Source organism: Crassostrea angulata, chromosome 4, assembly GCF_025612915.1.
Source record: "Crassostrea angulata isolate pt1a10 chromosome 4, ASM2561291v2, whole genome shotgun sequence".
Classification (NCBI taxonomy): Eukaryota; Metazoa; Mollusca; class Bivalvia; order Ostreida; family Ostreidae; genus Magallana; species Magallana angulata.
The window spans coordinates 15,243,737-15,262,722 of NC_069114.1; the positions used below are offsets into that span (position 1 = coordinate 15,243,737).

Genomic DNA, 18,986 nt, shown 5'->3' on the forward strand with positions numbered 1-18,986 from the left:
GCCTTGTCAAGTTGCTTAAGAATGACCATATGATGTTATTACCCAGGAAAACAACAATACTGATACCAAACACGCCACAGAGTGCGTAAAAATGATCAGATGATGCTACTTAAAACTCAGACAGGCTCTAATTAAAACAAAATATTATACTTTGACATGTAAGTATTATACTTTGACATGTAAGTCATTCATGATCAAACTTGATTTTTTTTTTAGCTCACCTGAGCTGAAAACTCAAGTGAGCTATTCTGATCACATTTTGTCCGTCGTCCGTCCGTTTGTCCGTCTGTCTGTCCGTCTGTCCGTCTGTAAACTTTTTACATTTTGAACTTCTTCTCTAAAACCGCTTATCCAATTTCAACCAAATTTGGCACAAAGCATCCTTATGGGAAGGCGAATATAAATTGCAGAAATAAAAGTCCGATCTGCATTCAAAGCGGAGAAAACCTTGAAACCGTAGAAAAAGGGGGTGCACTTTTAAAAATCTTCTTCTCTAGAACTACCGAGTCCAATTCAACGTAGTTTAGCATAAATTATCCTTATGAGAAGGAAAATATAAATTGCAAAAATTAAGTGCTAATTCTGTTTCAAATCTGAGTTTTTACGAAAATAATAATAAAGGAAAGGCGTGTTTCAATCAGTTTAATAGTTTCGAATTCGGCATACGGTAAAATGGATAGACAAGACTTGGCCTGAGCAAAACAAAAGATTGGCAGGTATTAGTCTGCCAATCTCATTAAAATTTCAGGATATTTGATGGACAAGTATATTTGTATTCGCTGTAAATATTGCTGCAAAATAATGCGTATTTGGAATTGACGATTGCCGATCTGCCCCGGCTTTTATTTTGCCACGGCCCGGGTTTGCATACCCATTTTACCAAGACTCGTATTCCATACTTCAAAACGAGGTTCTTTGTTTAAAGCAGCCATGACATTATATACGAACAAGTATTCCTTTTAACGGAATGATCGGCAATAATGATATATTGATAGCAAGAAGCAATCAACATGATAAAATTGATGTAGAATAATTTATAAAGTATTGTATTTTTAAAAAATATAGAATACTTTGAATCTGTACACCATAATTTCATCATTATTAACTGTCAACAAATTTAATTTTGAAATAAATTTTGGGAAAGCCGTTCGTAAACTCCTTGTCTAGTTTAATATTTTAAACGTAATTATTAAATGTTAATGTATCTCTTCTTCAGAATACTGAGTAGGGCTCTAAAAGAGCATTAACACGTATACAAAGAAAGAGTTGTATTAAAATGATTTAATGCGACTGAAAAACATTGAATGCCATCATAACTTGCTATTGAGGTCGCATTATAACGTAACCTATTTTATGAATTAAGCCGTCTTCCTAGCTACTATTATGCAACATCAATAGATCGAGGTCAGTTCATGGAGCATCTTCTTATGATTGAGGTCAGTTCATCTAGGTCAACTGCATTACTGAATGAACCTATCGATCGAAATCTTTACGCGTGAGACAAAATGTGCATTCTTGAATTAACAGGTCGAACTGTATTTTATGTATGTTTGCATCTCTTAAGGTAAATGAATTGAAATAAAACTAAGTAAAATATTATATAAATACTAAACCAAACTTCAAGTTTTTATAAGAACTACTTATGCAAGCGAAATGTGTGCGCACATGGAAGCATTTGCCGGTGTAATGAAGTATAATGACCCCCGTAGAATAATGACCGGGGGTCATTTTTCTATGTAGAAAAATGACCCCCCGGTCATTATTCTACGCAGAAAAATGACCCCCCGGTCATTATTCTACGTAGAAAAATGACCCCTTTGCCTGAAGAATAAGTGTCATTTTCATAAAAATGAGCACACTCCACATGAAGAAAAGTGACCCCTGTAGAATAATGACCCCCTTGTAGATTAAAGTTTTTCAGTATTTTTTCTTATTATTTGTGAAATAGTCTTTACATTATTGTAATTTTTACTGCTGCAGTTTTACAGAAAGTAACAGAAATTATAATCCATATTCAAATAAACTTAAAGTGAAAGAAGGGGTATATCTTAGAAAATAAAAATCCTTCCGTTATAACAAGATATTGACGTATTGCATCGGGGTATGGTTGTCATCTTAACAATTACATTTATCTATGGTGTTCCGATAGGGCCACTTCGACCTTAGGGCGAAGATGCGAAGTTGCAAATGCGATAGTGCGAAGGCGAAAGAGCAAAAGAGCGAAGATGTGACGACGAAGCGCGAAGATGTGATGCCTTAAGTGCGAAGGTGCAAAGGCGAAGGATACTTCTATCGCTCCTTCCCAACTTTGCCCTCCGGCCTTCGCATCTTCGCAATTTCGCCTTCGTCTTTTTTTATTGCATTCAGCAAGTCTCGGTCGATTACATAGAATTTAATACAGGCACCGTACTCGCCAAGGTTTTCCGATTAATCCATGCTATTATTGGTACGCATGCGCTAGGCCATCGCGCTTAACATATATGTTAACCAGTGCTGGCTATGCTTAATCATTATCTACTCCACACACAATTTAATGTCCGCCATAATGTGTACATATGCACTTCCAGACTCCTGTGACTTACCAGCCGTCTCTTTACCGTGGACCAAACACAGTAACAATGTAATTTCATTATGCTACACTCCTTGCTCATGCATGGATCTAGAGGGGGATAAGGCGTAAGATATAAACATTGACCGGTATACACCTGGCCATGTATACGGATGGTTGTTCACTCATTCTAAATAAAGATATCACGTGATTTACCTGTGTATGGTGGCGTGATGCATTACTACTATAAACAAAGATGGCGGACTACGATGCGGATACGATATTTTATAATTTTACAATATCATAGGGATCATGTTACATCATGTTACATCATTTAACAACTACATCTATCTATCAAGCTGGTTTGAGTGAGGTAGGAGATTTCTTTAGCATCCTTGATAATGGAGATCAGGCTCTGCATCTGAAGCAACCTCTGCGTTTCATTTATAATATAGTTAAATCAACTATGCAAGCTATCTATCTAGCTATAAAACATGAGACCTGTTAAAAAAACTAAACCTCATCAAGAATCATAAACCTATGGCTCTGATTCAGCATTCAAGCCTGTCAGGTGCATCAGTATCAAAAGACTATATCAATGCAAGATTGGTGAAGTTAGGACCAGTAATAATACGATATCGTCATCAGAGGGCACCTGTTTCAAAAACTTTAACCAGCTCTTAAAATCTTACCCTCCTCCAGCATCCGAAACCTGTGGCTCAGATTCAGTATTTAAGCCTGTCAGGTTCATCACTATAATAAGACGCACCATCCATACAAGTTTAATGAAGTTAGGACCAGTAGTAACTAAGATATCATCATTAAAGGGCACCTGCAACAAAAACTTTAACCAGCTGCAAAAACCTTAACCTCCTCCAGCATCCGAAACCTATAGCTCAGATTCAGCACTCAAGCCTGTCTGGTGCATCAGTATCATAAGACACACCATCCATGGAAGTCTGGTGAAGTACAGACCAGCAGTAACTTAGATATTGCTATTTAAGGCACCTGCAACAAAAACTTTAACCTGCTCCAAAAACCTTAACCTCCTCCAGCATCTGAAAGTTAGGAACCAGATTCAGTAGGTCCAGATGCATCCTCCATGTAACTTTGGTGAAGAGAGGACAAGTAATAGCTTAGATACAGGAGCTGCAACTAAAACTTTAACACGCTTCGGAAGCCGACGCCGGGGGTATAGCATATGCTCCCATTGACTTCGTCTCGGTGAGCTAAAAAGGCGATATCGCGAAGATTCGAAGGCGAGAGTGCGAAGTTGCAAAGGCAAGAAGCGGTAATTGTATCTTCGCCTTCGCAACTTAGCACTTTCGTCTTCGCATCTTCGCGCTTCGCCTTCGCATCTTCTATATTCTCCATATTGTTCATGGATTATACTTGCATTGAGGATTTCCGCAATACAAACTGCTCGGTATACAAGTGCATCACCCAGATTTAATGATGAAACCAAAATTACAAAAGGTTTACTCCACTGTTAGGCATTATAACCAAGCTGAAGTTAGAGCCATTACGCCAGTAGAGGTTAACGGCCAATTAGGAAAATCGTCAAAGTACTGAGAGTACTCGTACAGAAAATATATTTTACTTTATCCTCTGCATACTTAAGTAAGTTTAGTTAATATCAAGATGATCAATGCATCAATAGTATGTATGAGCATTGGTAACATCGGATACAATAAAGATCGTGTGATCAAAATCAAGCGGGGTATAAACCCCTAACATAGGTCCTTCCTAACCTCTTATCAACGCTTTTATAAACAATCTTTTCTTATAATAATCGATCAGTGTTTATTATCTATTAAGATTTACTATAGTCAGGTTCTCTTCACAAATTTGCTCTAAAAGAATAAAGTCTATCCATGATCACAAATACAACATTACAACAAATGTTTAGAATATTGATGTTCATGTATTACGTAGAAGAAAACAAATCTAACGCAGAATGCTTTTTTTTTAAATCACTTTCCCCTAAAAATGTAAATAAGAAGTATTCGTATTCCTACGTTACCTGCCCCTTAGTCTTTTTCCATAAAGATATATACATGTATCATTCTTCAATTGACAATTCATTCACCAATAATTATTGCTTATATTATTACAACAATTATTCTTTCATGATTATTGTTCGTTAATTATCACACAATATCCTCATTGTGTATGAATTTTTCTTTATATGCGTCATTCCCCGCCATTTGTCGACGAGAGAAGTAACGTAACTGTTAACAATCAATTTGTGCCAATGTTAGAGTGTTTTGCGTGTGCTTGCTACGGATAGGAAAAACTTTATACAGCGATTTATTTACAAGATCGGTGTTTATAACTTCAAAATCAGTTGAACAGAGTGAAAAATAAAGTAATTTCAAAGTCATATCTTGGAAACGGGGTAACCAATTTCTATTCATGTTTACGGGGGGGGTCATTTCTTTAAGGGGGTCATTTTTCTTCATGTTTAACATGAAGAAAAATAACCACTGGGTCTTTTTTCTTCAGAAAAATCCAATTATTCTTCAGCTAGGGGGGTCATTATTCTACGTAGAAAAATGACCCCCGGTCATTATTCTACGGGGGTCATTATACTTCATTACACCAGATGCCTTATATGGACACAATAGCGATCGGCCGAAGCCGATCACAAAAAGGGTCGATCTGACTATGATGAATTTGCTTGCTATGCAACAGTTCGCGTATGAAGGGAAATTTTTGAAACATGCAAAATATATTGGTGCCGATTTTGTGAAGTAAATTGAGGCTAAATATTTCAATGCGTTGACAGTTTTCACACATGATGTTGGTGTTAGCTTGTTCTGATTTTCGTTTCGTTTTCATTATTTATGCTTTGTAACCTGGGAACTATCGACTGTATTTCGTGATTTTTACGTATCAAATCACACAGAGACTTCGGTAAATCAAACAGTTAACTGTTTATCTGCGCAAATTAAGCAAAATCTGAAGTATCAAAAAAGTACTGAAATACAATTCATTCTATCGGTAATTCGGCATTATCTTTTGCGTAATGGTAGATTAATGCAATAGGTTTTGTTGAGATGCTCGGCATTTTCTCGAGTTTATTCAGTTTAAATAGAGTTTGATATCGCTGACGGAAATATGTAGGTATATACATGTATATATATGATTCATTTCCAAAAACTAAATTGTGTTCTTTATTTGTTATAGTGCATGTTTCTTGTGTTTAATTGTTTACAATTTCTATTTACTAACCATATTTGAGTGTTAAGCTTCGAATTATAAGCAAGATACGGAGATTTGCTCGCAATTCTATGTTTGTAAACAGATCTTAAAAACTAAAGATTAAAAAAGTAAAAAATTGGTCAATATTTATTAAGAAAATTTTCAAACTCTGTTCTTCCAGAAACCAACTTTAACAACTTATTGTATTGTAAACTTAACCTTTTTTCGTCATTATTACTCCTACTGTACATGTGATCCTTGACTGTGTTTGTGTTCATTGGCATAAACTGATTTTGAACCTCAATACCAGTGAAATGGTCTTGAGTGAATAAAAGAATTGAAAATCTTAGGCCATTCTTTTTTTCCATTTTAAATGCTGAATAGGAAATACCAAGTTAGAAATAAACTCATGTGAACAAAATATGACTCAAACCTAGGCGAACTGTGAGCTCTGTGTCTTGCTTATAATTCTACGATTGACGCTGAAATTTTGGTTGACCATTAGAAATTCTATATGAATTGGAGTATCTTAAATACGTGTACAAACAAAGTAAAAGAATGATATTCTGTATATACCTACTCTCTGGGGCCTCCCTCTTTATACAATAAATAATGTGAAATCTACATCAATTTTGATAGTTTTTCAGACACGAGTAAATAAAAACGACATCTTTAAAACAGTTTCCATAGTTCTGACACATTTCTGTTGCGGGGATAAAGTAATTATCGCTATTCCTAAGAAAATACCACAGCGAAAATTACCCTGGTTTGTACGCAAAGTAAATAACAATTATTTAATTATAATGGAGATGACAAATAACATTTTTGAATGTTTTTAATTTCAGGAATTGAGCACATTGAGATACAATTTTCTTCTTCACATCTATACATGTAGGTTTTTTAAATAAAAAACAATAACTAGTAAGTAGTTGATGAAAAAAATGTACCTTTATGCTCTCATATATTTTGATCGCTTTACAAAGTGTGTGTGTGGGGGGGGGGGGGGCAGAACGAAAATATAGGGAATTGGAAGTTAACAACAGTGTACCCCTACCAAATATTTACTTTTATCTCTTGCATAGGATTTTCTTATTCTGGTAAAAATAGTATTTCATGAAGGTTCAATGTCAAAGATTACGTGTATGCAAAAATAAGTGTAAAATTCGAATACATTACAATATTTATTTTTTTGTTATTCTACCGATGGACCATATGGCACAATATCTTTTGAACGCCCATTGTTGCTCAGGTGAGCAAAATTGTCCATATTGTCCATATATTAAGAAAAACGGCGTGGTCACGAGTGCAATATTAGAGTCAGTAGTTGCAATCCTTGTCAAAAAAGGGGATCAATAAATGTATAATGATGTAATCATGCTTATGACAAAATATGGAAAAGGTCTTGCTAAATTTCATTTTAGTAGTAGTAATGTTCCAATATGAACAAATATATTTGCTGCCTAATGATGGCATGTTTTAGAAAAAGGTGTAAGATATATACGGTTGCATTCCAAGTTTTCATCTACATGTACATGTATTTTGTAAAAAATGTAGTAATACCCACCAGTGATTTTATTTTTCATCAATGATTAACTGAAAAACAACAGACACAGCATTGACATGTTGTATTAAGAAATATGGCCACAATCTGAATTAAATTTACTTTTATTTTAATGTTTACAACGCTTCAGTATGATGTTTGGGTGTCAGTCGTTTAGTTACAGAGCTCATAAATAATTGTTATGCAATCAAAATTCAGGTGATAGTTTGTTTTATATGTTGAAAAGAAAATTCCAGATTAAACCTAAAATAAATATGACGAGGCGTGGAGTTGTTTATTTATGTTTATAAACGACGAAGCAGGTAAACAGCTTAAAAAAGAACTTTTACCTAGCAATTGATCGAATGTAAAAATAAAATAACGAAAACATGGCACGGGCTCAATCCTTACATTCAAACGACTGGTGCTCAAATTTTGGTTGATCCTTACTAATACATTTACATGTAAAGTATTGTAAACAATAAAAAAAAAAAAAAATCACCAAAATCGTGGCCATGCCCCTTTAGCAGTCATTACAATTTAAGGCTATTGAAGGCTTACCTCCGCGGTTAAATACTCAGATTTTAAGTTCAAGTTTAATCGCTACAATTGAAATGGATAAAGTTTTAATTAAACAATGTTGAAAAAGGTTATGGTCATTTTGGCCATTACTTCTTTTCATAATGCTTTTTAAGCTGTCGTTAAAACTTGGGTTTACACGATAGATTGTGGTGTTTACTAGTATATAGTAAAGGAATGAGAATGTAATTTCTTACCTTGTGTTATTGAAATATTGTAAAAAAAAAAAAAAAAAAAAAAAAAAATAGCACATTAATGCGGCAATTATTTTCTTTTCCATGCTTAGGTTGACCAATATCGAGGTGCAATTGCAATGGGTTTTTTTTCCAATTTAAAAGCTGATTACGTTACCTAACAACATATACAAGTGTAACATAATGTATCAAATGTTTATTTAAACCATATCTTATCTCCGACATCGATTTTCTTCCCTTAATGCTTCTTAAGAAAATATAGTTTCCCAAGTGAATACAATGCAAATACAATGCAAAATATCAAATAGTATAGTCGACGTGTTTGTACTCTTATTTTGTGCTAGTGTGCGTTGTCGCATGCCTGGTGAGATAAAGAAAGAAAGAGAGAGAGAGAGAGAGAGAGAGAGAGAGAGAGAGAGAGAGGGGAGGATGGAAGAGAGAGAAGGGGAGGAAGAGGGAGAGAGAGCTCGTACACCAACAACACCAACAAGTAAATAGGCCTCAATCCTTGAAAACAAAAATGAGTGTTTTAGATGAAGAATGTACTTATTATATGGGATTGTTTGTGTATGAGCTATTTAAATTATTTCAAACATATGGCACTATGCAATGCGTTACTGAGTAGGCCAAAAAATTGTCAGTTATGTTTGAGTATGTAACTTAACTGACGAAAAATATAATCGTTACAAGGAATAAGCATAACCTTATTCGAAAAGATTTTTGTTTAGTCCTATTAGTCCACATTGCGACACAATAAAATAATACCAAAGGTTAGTGTTTCCAGCTCCTTGACACATTATTTCTTTTTATGCAAACAACGACAGGAAAAGAACGAGGGGATTCTGAATGAGTTAATTTGTTAAAAACTATGAATCCTTGATCAGATTAAGAGCGCTCAGTGGTCGTGGCCATGGAAAGACTGTATTGATCTCCATTAAAAGAAGAGCTACATATCAAAATATAGAAAAATGCCTAAACAATAGAGGTATATTATGTGGATTTGTTTTTGTACTAAATTATAATTCAAAGCTTAACAATTCATTCTCAAAATTTTATTCAGATGTTATGATCATCAAGCCTCATAAAAGAATCTTGTTTCCTGTTTGAATTCGAATACAAAGAAAATAGCGCTAATTACATACTTTTCAGTGAATGGAATTACATCTAAATTCGTGTTACATGTTATATCATTGTATTTTTTAAAACTGAAATATGGTTTTCCTTAAGTGTTTAGTGTGAATTTCAATTTTTGCAGATATTTTACGCAGTTTTGCCTGCTGAATTCTAACACCTAAATTGGTAGATAGCAAATTAAAGCGTGATTTCTACTTATTTGCCCTGACGCATAAGTGGAAGATGCTGAGTTTATCTAGAGTAGTTAAACGCGTCGGCGTGCTTCATAAAATTTGATGTGTTTAGTAGCTGGGCACAATAAAATAGAATATGAATTTTGAGGTTTAGCGTGGTGGTTTAAATTAGACGTATCATCAACTGAAAAATAATGAAGTTTTATCTAGTTTTAGCTAGAGGAAGAAATTTTTATAATAAAATTGATTGAATAATGACACGCATTGGCATAGGTGATACATTAAACAAGATGGTCAATGTTATCAATCCAATTTATTTCAATGATGTCTATATAGCGCAAGCAACTACGAGGTTTACAATTGAATGAGAGATAATGAGTGTTGAATGATGAGAGATGATTATTGTTGCATGATGATATTGCCGTTTCTCTTAAATTTGCTGTTCGAATATCGGTATATATATATATATATATATATATATATATATATATATATATATATATATATATATATATATATATATATATATATATATATATTACTGACTTTGTTTAGTTATACCTACGTTCATAACACCATAGCACCAACATAAGTCACATCTTTCACCATTTCGATTTTCAGAACAGGTTTAATTTTTAAGAAAATGCATCGATAAAAGCACGTGATAAGTTTAAACATGAAAAGTAAGTTTTCTTTACAATGTAACAACATCATTTACTTGATACGATATTCCTCCAGATATTATTTGTTATAATCTTCAAAGTAATTTGACCGCGTAGATTTGCACGGTGCTAGGGAATTTTTCTGGACCTGCATCGGTCGTGTGCAGTACGAACCGGGTGAGGGAATGTTGGCGTAAAGGGTATAAGGTGTAGGTGCGCTGTTGGCCGTAGGGTAATAACGAAGGGTAGGTTTGTCGTATTCCCAAAGGTCCACCAGTATACAGTTCCAGAGAAATAAACCAAGTGATGAAGGATTCCGTATTTAAACATGAAAAGTAAGTTTTCTTTACAATGTAACAACATCATTTACTTGATACGATATTCCTCCAGATATTATTTGTTATAATCTTCAAAGTAATGTGACCGCGTAGATTTGCACGGTGCTAGGGAATTTTTCTGGACCTGCATCGGTCGTGTGCAGTACGAACCGGGTGAGGGAATGTTGGCGTAAAGGGTATAAGGTGTAGGTGCGCTGTGGGCCGTAGGGTAATAACGAAGGGTAGGTTTGTCGTATTCCCAAAGGTCCACCAGTATACAGTTCCAGAGAAATAAACCAAGGGATGAAGGATTCCGTATTTATTGGCCGAGATTCAACGATGGCAACATTAAAACATTTTAACAGACAGACATTTTACAAACAAGTCGGATATGGCCAGTAGTGGCCTCCGGACTCAAGACTCTGGGTGAGTCGGACGTGGCCGAGGCTGGCCGCCGTATTCCAGACTGCCGATTGACAATTGTACATAATTATTTATAAGAATCTGAACAATGAGTATAAATTGACAGGTGATGACATAAGTAAGCTGAGTGAAAGGTTCACATATATAAAATAATTAAATAAACTCAATGAGTCTTTGATGTCCAAGACATGAAAAACTGATAATTGCACAATGTTGTTTTAAGAGATTAACATGCCTTGAGACATTCCGTCTCTTTGAAATCACATATAGAGTCCGAAAAGTATCAATCACTAAATAAATAAGTAACTTTGTAAGAAATAAACTGTGAGAAAATATTACGAAACAGATGTTGAATTTTAAAAGAAAAGTCCAAAATAAAGTTATAATTAAACAGTAAATTTTGCACGGTGATAGTAATATCAATAAAATAACATGCAAATAAAAGAGCATCGATATCTATATCGATGTCTATAAAAACGTATTGGTGCCACATTGCTTTTTTCATTTCGTTTTCTATATTTTAATGTGTAAAATTTTTACTGGCAAACTAAGTAAACAGGGTCCTCATATTTGTTGTTCAGTGTTCTATCATTGCAGAAAATTGTGCTTTTGTAGAAGTAAATTAGGTGTCGAATAATTAAATACTATTCAACTAAGAACCAATAAAAGGGTAATTGGTAAACTAGCAATGATAAATTCTAACAAATATCATGATCAAAGTATTTTAAAAGTCCTCTTTTTTGGTTTCGAGCCAGAGAAGTTTGAAAAGTTGAAAAGATGGTATAATGCAGATCTAAATATTTTATTTAATCAGAACAATAACATTAATTTAAAGTTCATCATATAAAAAGAGACTACAGACAAAAAAAGATAACTTTGAAATCATATTGTCTTAAAGGTGAACAGTATTTGTAAAAAGCAATTCACCTTATTTGTTTTATTATATCTTACATCAACAGACGAGGAAACATACTTTTTAATTACACCATTTCTGCATGCAATTTCACATTAAAGCCACAGTACGGCGCATCTTATAAAAAAAAAACGAAAAAAAAAATCCGATCGGGTTCGGTATTTTTGTACTACTCATAAATGTATAAACTTTCAGAAAATTACAAAGTTCTCCATGAAATAAATCTATTTGTTTCATTAAAATTAATAATAACGTATAACCTATCACATATTTATATCGCAACGTGTTGCGGGGTTCAGCCTTCTATACTATGCGTATGTTCTGTAAACAAAAAAATGCAGGGCTTGCGAATATTCTCCTGGACATGTTTGTTGATAAAGATATGGTTTTTTTCTACTTTTCTCAGGTAATAATTGTTCAAAGATTTTAAAATAACCACAATTATTATTTTGTAAGCATGTATTTTTCATGTTTATCATAGGAGTTGCTATAACCTAAATTCATTTGTGTAAATGAGGCCCCTTGAGTGGTTATTTGACATAATGTCAGTTCATTATAAAATGAACTGAAATTAGTAAACCATTTACAATTTATCAAGTAAGTGACGATGTGTTCCGTTCAGAGAGTCCCTTACTCTACATCTAATATACATTATCTAAATTTAAAAGAAACCCATGAAGTTATTATCAATAATTACACAAACATGCAACGGACATACAGTTTTCAGAGAGAAAAGTGAATACAATTTTTAAAATGTGAATCAGTAGAGAAGAACAAATCCAAAAGCGTGTAAATTGTAATGCTCCAAAAAGAAAGTCTCTTTTTTCAGGTATGAGTAGGATGCAATTGTCTTGTTTCGTAATGGAAAACTTTCACAGTCCCGTAATTATCGCCAACCCATAGTGTTGAATCGTACATTGACAGTGAAAATGGGCGGTACACTTCATTTTCTTTCAATAAGTACTTAAGAAATTTTCCATCAGCACTCAGTATATGGATTTGGCTATATTCCATGTCACTAACAAGAATGTTAAAATACGCGTCACACACCACATCAGTCAGTGAACATTTGTTCAGGCCCTGGTAGACAGACTTGAGACATCCAGATGACGACAGAATGACCAGTTCGCTTGAATCATCACTTGTCCAGTTCAGTACACATATATCTGTGTTACCGTTCTGTTTTATTCTCACTGGCAAGGTGAACAGCCTGGTATGACCGTCTTCGTGGTACTCATACTCACGGATGACGACACCGGACATTGTCACGTGTCTGACCAGACGTCTGCTATGCCATTCTAGATGATAGATTTCTGAATCATCATCAATTAATGTAATAAATAGTCCGTCTTTTATTGACTGGCAGATCCCTTCTGGTTTTAGTGGAGCAGTACTAAACATAGGAGAGACCAAACCTGACGTGGACAGTTTCAAAATTGAATTTTTTTTTTCACTAGTTATATACACATCACCATTGTTAGACACACACAAACAAGTAGCATCTTGATTGAATCTCTCTCTCTCACCTTTTTTTACGCGTTCAATATGATTTAATTCCAATACCAAAAATGTATCTTCATCGAGTACTTCACAATCAAGGATCGATTCATCACTGTGTTTAAATGAATCAGTCTCGGTTAAAGCTATGGTCTCCGAACAAAAAGCATGTCCCATCATTGACTTCAACAAGTCATCCCTGATGTGACCATAATTGTACCTCACTAAATGATTTTCTTTCTGCAAACCAATGTTATTTTCTCTATTATTTATCAGTTTGGTCAAGTCTCTTAAGTTGTCAATCAAGCTCAAATCCGACATAGTACTATGTTTTTCTTCAATGAAGTTTACGAGTTTAATCAATTCTTTGTGTTTCCTTTCCAGATTTGATTTTACCTTCTTTGATTCTTCTTGTTTTCTTTCGAAATTTTCCTTTAACAATTTTTCGTATTCTTTCTTAATGTCATGAAGTTTTGAGAAAATTGACAAAAACTGCTCGTTTAGATTTGAAATGTCAGAATCAAAACATATTTGGTTTTCATCTATTTGCATTGATACCTTTTGTATTTCCTCGTAAATTTCTTTCACATATTCATCGTCAATTTTACACAGTCGATTTGTTAAGTCTCTTCTGATAAGAATCGCTGCTGTTGCGATGGTATTCCAGTCGTGGTCCCTGTGGTCTGTTTTTGCACATTTAGAACAAATAAACTTTTCACAATCCTCACATGTGATATCAATATGTAAAGTGTGTTCTTCGCATATCAGTACATGTTCCTGAGCCCAGGCCTTGAAACTTTTAGGTTTAGCAGACGCCATGATTTTCTTTAAAATAAACGAAGAACAATGACCTACATTTTTTTCTGAAGAGAGGCAATACAAAAATCAATAATTTTACACTTTAAAAGGTGTGCTACAGATTAGAACAAAAATATGCCTATTTTCTTTTCACAGTGGATTTTTAATGACTTTTGATTTACTGCATTACATTCTGAATGTAACTTTACGTTATACAGATTTTATCAGACGACTCATAAAAATATCCAGACTTTATATTTTCATTATTTGCATTCGTCCATGGATCATAAAATATGCACTGAACAATTGAATAAATGAAAAATTTTCGAAAACAACTGTAGTATGCACACAAAGACAACATTTTTCGTTTTTGTTCAACTATCACACCATCGTGTACGAGGTATTTAAAAACTAGACGGTATGTATATCCTAATCTCTGTTTATCAGAACGTGAAAGTGCATGTTCTGATACAATATTCCTCCCCTCCCAACTGTAGTAAGAAAAAACACATTAATGGTACTTAATGATATGGAGACTGAGTCTGGCGGGGGCAGATGATAGTAAAATACAAATTACCATTATCAGTTATAAATAAGCAATTTACGTTTATTACTTCTTATATTTCTAGTCATTTTATTAAAGTTTACGATGCTGTTTGATACCAAAATTACGACAGAACATGCATATTCAATGATAGCTTCAAAACGCCTGGGCCAGTTTATTTCTACACTTAAGTGAATCTCTCTCAGTTAACGATATGTTTTTATCACATACAATGTTTTTGCCCAACTATAAATTCCAGAATCATATATCTAATATAAAATCTGGTATTTATGACCAAACTTCTATGCATTACCCAACTTCTGTAAATCATCGTTTCTCTTTAAAAAAGCAGCGCATTCATTCTAGGATGAAGATCAACGCTCCCTATCCTACCGAGAAGATTTCAACCTTTCATTTTTCGGACGGAAAACCAGACAGACATACATACAGAAAGACAGGATATGATATATAATTATTCAAAGAGCAATTATTTGTGAGTTACACTGTGGATTTATGAAATCTTACTTTTAATTAAGATACGTGTAAGTGTTTGAATTTGTGCCCTATCTAGAAGAAAGAAAAGTGTTTTTTGCGGTTCAAATATTTAGGTATTCTTTATCATATTATTTCATTATTCATTATTATTTCATTATTATATATTATCAACAATAAGAGTTTCAAAGAAAAAACAAATGTCATGAAAAATTGGTATTTTAATTCATATATAAACCAAATGAGTAACCCAATTCTCAACAAAATGTTTATAAGGTAGTGATAAATTTGCTTATGAATTTTACATAGATTTTTCATCCACGTTTCAAAGTGTTCATTATACTTACACTATATAGGTAGGTAGGTATTGCCAGGTATCATGCATTTTTCAACAAAGGATGATATCAGTTAAAATCTTCAAGTATTTGTTTGTAAAACACCAAAAAACTAAGATTACAGTATTTTTAGACACGTATCTATATCTATCTATCTATCTATCTATCTATCTATCTATCTATCTATCTATCTATCTATCTATCTATCTATATAATAATAATAATAATACACACACACACACACACACACACACACACACACACACATATATATATAAATATATATATATAGAGAGAGAGAGAGAGAGAGAGAGAGAGAGAGAGAGATACAATATTATAAAACGCTTTACTTATAGTCCAAATATGTTTTGATTTATGATCTAACATTTCGGTGCTTATATACATTTTGTACATTACTCGTGTGTTAAAACGGTAAACATCTATATTCGTTCAAATAAACAATTGATTTTAATGATCAATGGATTAATAAAAGTAAAAATAAATGCCACATTAAATAAATGGTGCCTGTTTGGGAGGGTAACAATTGAAATTTACATCCCGAGTAAACTAATGTCAACTGAAGCGAAGCGGATGTTGAAAATGGTTTTCGAGGGGTGTCAATTTCAACTGCTTCTCTCCCAAACAAGCACTATTTGTTTTATTACACTGAATGTCTTAATTATAAATTGTTAATTTTTTTTCTTAATTTCTATGATAAATGTCTAGAACTTTGGTCTGCGCTGAAAATTATGAAGCTAATGTACCAGTACTCTATAACTATTGAGTTATGAAAATTGTTCATTTTCTTCTTTAAAACCTTCTGCCACAAAATATAGTCTCTTACTAAACCTTGTAAAAGTGTAATTTTATCAAAGCAACTTTATGCAATAAAGTTTATTTGGCATTGTAAAATATACTACCAGAATTAATATGTGATGCACAATTTTCAGACTAGAGGTGACCAAAAATGGCTACCTTAAACCTAAGGAGCGAACCTCCATAAATAACATGATTAATTTATGATTTAACCTATTGCCAACACGCTATTTTGAAAGTTTTCCTTAAACACGTAACACGGTTTTTTCTGATATAATATTAAGAAATATTGCATATATGCAAATGTTAAACCAAAGGTGACTTGAAACAAGATATGTAATGACCAACTATCTGTATTCATGAACTTTAAGTCGAATATTTTCTCGGATATTGTTTAAGGATAATTTTAAAGACGATTCATAACATTCCTTTGAAACTGTTGGTTTATATTTGATTATCGATAATTAAGGAAGGGTTTTTTCTGGTTTTCGACTTGAAAAGAAAGAAAATATCGCACTTTTCGCTATTCAGAATTACTGTACATTATTAAGCCTGTTTTTAGCACTTTTAAGATAAAACATTAATGTTGGATTTTTAACTAATGTGAACAAATGATATGATACTTGGTTTTTGAGAATATGTTTTTAAAATATGAGTTGCCTATTAAATTACATTTTCATAAGCTTTTTAATGCGCCCATTCTATACATCGATTAGTGTAAAACAAAATCACTAAAATCAGTTTTTCTCTCTTATTAAATGGTCAAAATAATAGCTTTTCCGTCAATTTATATCTTTACAAGTCTTTATAATACGTAAAAATCAGGTGTCGAAGTAGAGTAGTGGATAATGCACTCTCTTATCACCGCTGCGACCCGAGTTCGATCCCTGTGATGGACAGTTATTGTATGTGATAGGGTATGGCGGTTTCCCGCTTGGACACGTGGGTTTTCTCCGGGTATTCCGGTTTCTCCCCACACCAATGACCCCCTTGCGCTAACATCTGTGCCAACGAGAGATAGAATAAGTAATATAAGCTGTAGAACATGCTTATCAATCGTTGTAAAATAAATAAATTTCGGGTTTTTTTTTTAATCAGGTATGTTTTAATATTGGAAGCATAAGAAAAATAATTAAAATATCTTCATAATTTAAGAAAATTAGAGGAAATGCTGGCTAATCAATATCAATTCGAGTTAAATATTTATTCCAAATTAGTAGTATAAGCTGACAGACATTCTGCCGAAAAAGGGAAAAGTATTCTGAATACTGCTTAGAAAATATGTGGTCAGTTTATGTATCGTACTGAAAAACATGAATATATCCTCTTTTGTTTCCAACCCACAGTGTGGATTTGTATAGAGACATGGCAGACGGGCGTGTTACTTCATTCTCATTCAGTAGGTACTTCAAGAACTCCCCAGCAGGACTCAGAACATGAATATGGCTGTTGTCTATGTCACTTACAATGATTTTATAGCCCGAGTCGCACACTACATCAGATGGAGTGAAATGTTTCATGTGGTTCTGTCCACGGTAGACCGACTTAAGACATCCAGAGAAAGAAAGTATTACCAGTTCACTGATATCATCATTAGTCAAGTTTACCACACATATATCATTGTTACCGTTTTGTCTGACTCTCCATGGTAGAGTAAACAGCCTGGTCTTACCGTCCTCCTGGTACTCGTACTCACGGATGACGTCACCGGTTAGTGTCACGTGTCTGACTAGACGTTGGCTTTGTGGGTTGAGTTGCAATGGCTCAGAATTTTCATCCATTAAGGAGACAAGAAGTTCTTTTTCAATTGATTGACAGATTCCCCCAGGTTCTAGTGGAGCTGTACTTAATACTGTAGAGACCGAGCCTGACGGGGAAAGACGAACATTTGATTTGTTCTTGTAGTCAGTGACATACAAATCACGGCTGCCTGTTACACACAGACTATTAACAGTAATGTTCTTTTTCTTCGTTTTCTTATTTCTTTTGTTCACTTTTCCAATGCAATTTGAATCCAGTGATACAACCAAACATGCATCGTCATTGACTGCCTCTAAAACTTGTAACAATTTATCGCCGTATTGGAATGTTTCTGTCCCAGAAGCAGTAACGTCATCTAAATCCATATTAGGCTTAAGATAGGAAAAAGATCACCTCTTTGCATTCACTGTTTCCGATGGACAGTATTGTTGAATTGCCTCTTACTCAATCTTCAAACATTTTGTGTCAATTTTATCACTAGAACAATGACCGCTGTGTTTCTGTTAAAACAGAACAAAGCGGTGACCTAGTTTTATAAAATTATAGGTGCATGATTGCTAAAGGCAGTTACATAAGACTGGTTCTATTTGATCAGGGTTTAAAAGTTGTGTTATAGATTAAACAAGATCCTTGCACTTATTGTGCATTCTGTAACTGCAAATTCTCTAAAGTACGAAATAGGTCCTGGTTAACCATTGCTTTTACTGTTTCTGATAAATGATGTTAAAAATAGATATTTCAACAAATCTTGCAAACCATTTGAATAAAGAGTATATTAGGCAGTCAAAATGAAGGACTCTGCATTTGTATATTCATTGAAAAGCCATGTGTAAGCAAGCATGTGTGTTATCTATAACACGGATACCTAAAATTTAAAGAACAAATAAATTAAAAATATGGTACGGATGTTAATGTTAAGCAAAACCATGCCGCACCATACCGGTTGAATAAAAATTATGCTGATGCCAATTTGAACAGTAAGCAAGCAAATGTATATTCCTGGATAATATATAAGAATTATTGCTACTATGTAGATAAAAAACTATAAATATTTCG

The 18,986-nt window shown here is 33.6% G+C and overlaps 2 protein-coding genes across 2 annotated transcripts; both read right to left on the minus strand.

Annotated features, from left to right (window-relative positions):
- Positions 1-11,268: 11,268 nt before the first annotated feature.
- Positions 11,269-14,027, minus strand: LOC128181193 (uncharacterized). The gene has a single exon (XM_052849499.1). It carries the CDS (start codon positions 14,001-14,003, stop codon positions 12,513-12,515), a length of 1,491 nt encoding a protein of 496 aa, XP_052705459.1. The 5' UTR covers positions 14,004-14,027; the 3' UTR covers positions 11,269-12,512.
- Positions 14,028-17,461: 3,434 nt separating this feature from the next.
- Positions 17,462-18,295, minus strand: LOC128182099 (uncharacterized). The gene has a single exon (XM_052850713.1). It carries the CDS (start codon positions 18,293-18,295, stop codon positions 17,462-17,464), a length of 834 nt encoding a protein of 277 aa, XP_052706673.1.
- Between the last annotated feature and the right edge of the window lie 691 nt (positions 18,296-18,986).

What these genes read in the sequence shown, in the direction of transcription:
- LOC128182099 (XM_052850713.1), bottom strand. Translation starts at nt 18,295, where the DNA reads ATGGATTTAGATGACGTTACTGCTTCTGGGACAGAAACATTCCAATAC.
- LOC128181193 (XM_052849499.1), bottom strand. Translation starts at nt 14,003, where the DNA reads ATGGCGTCTGCTAAACCTAAAAGTTTCAAGGCCTGGGCTCAGGAACAT.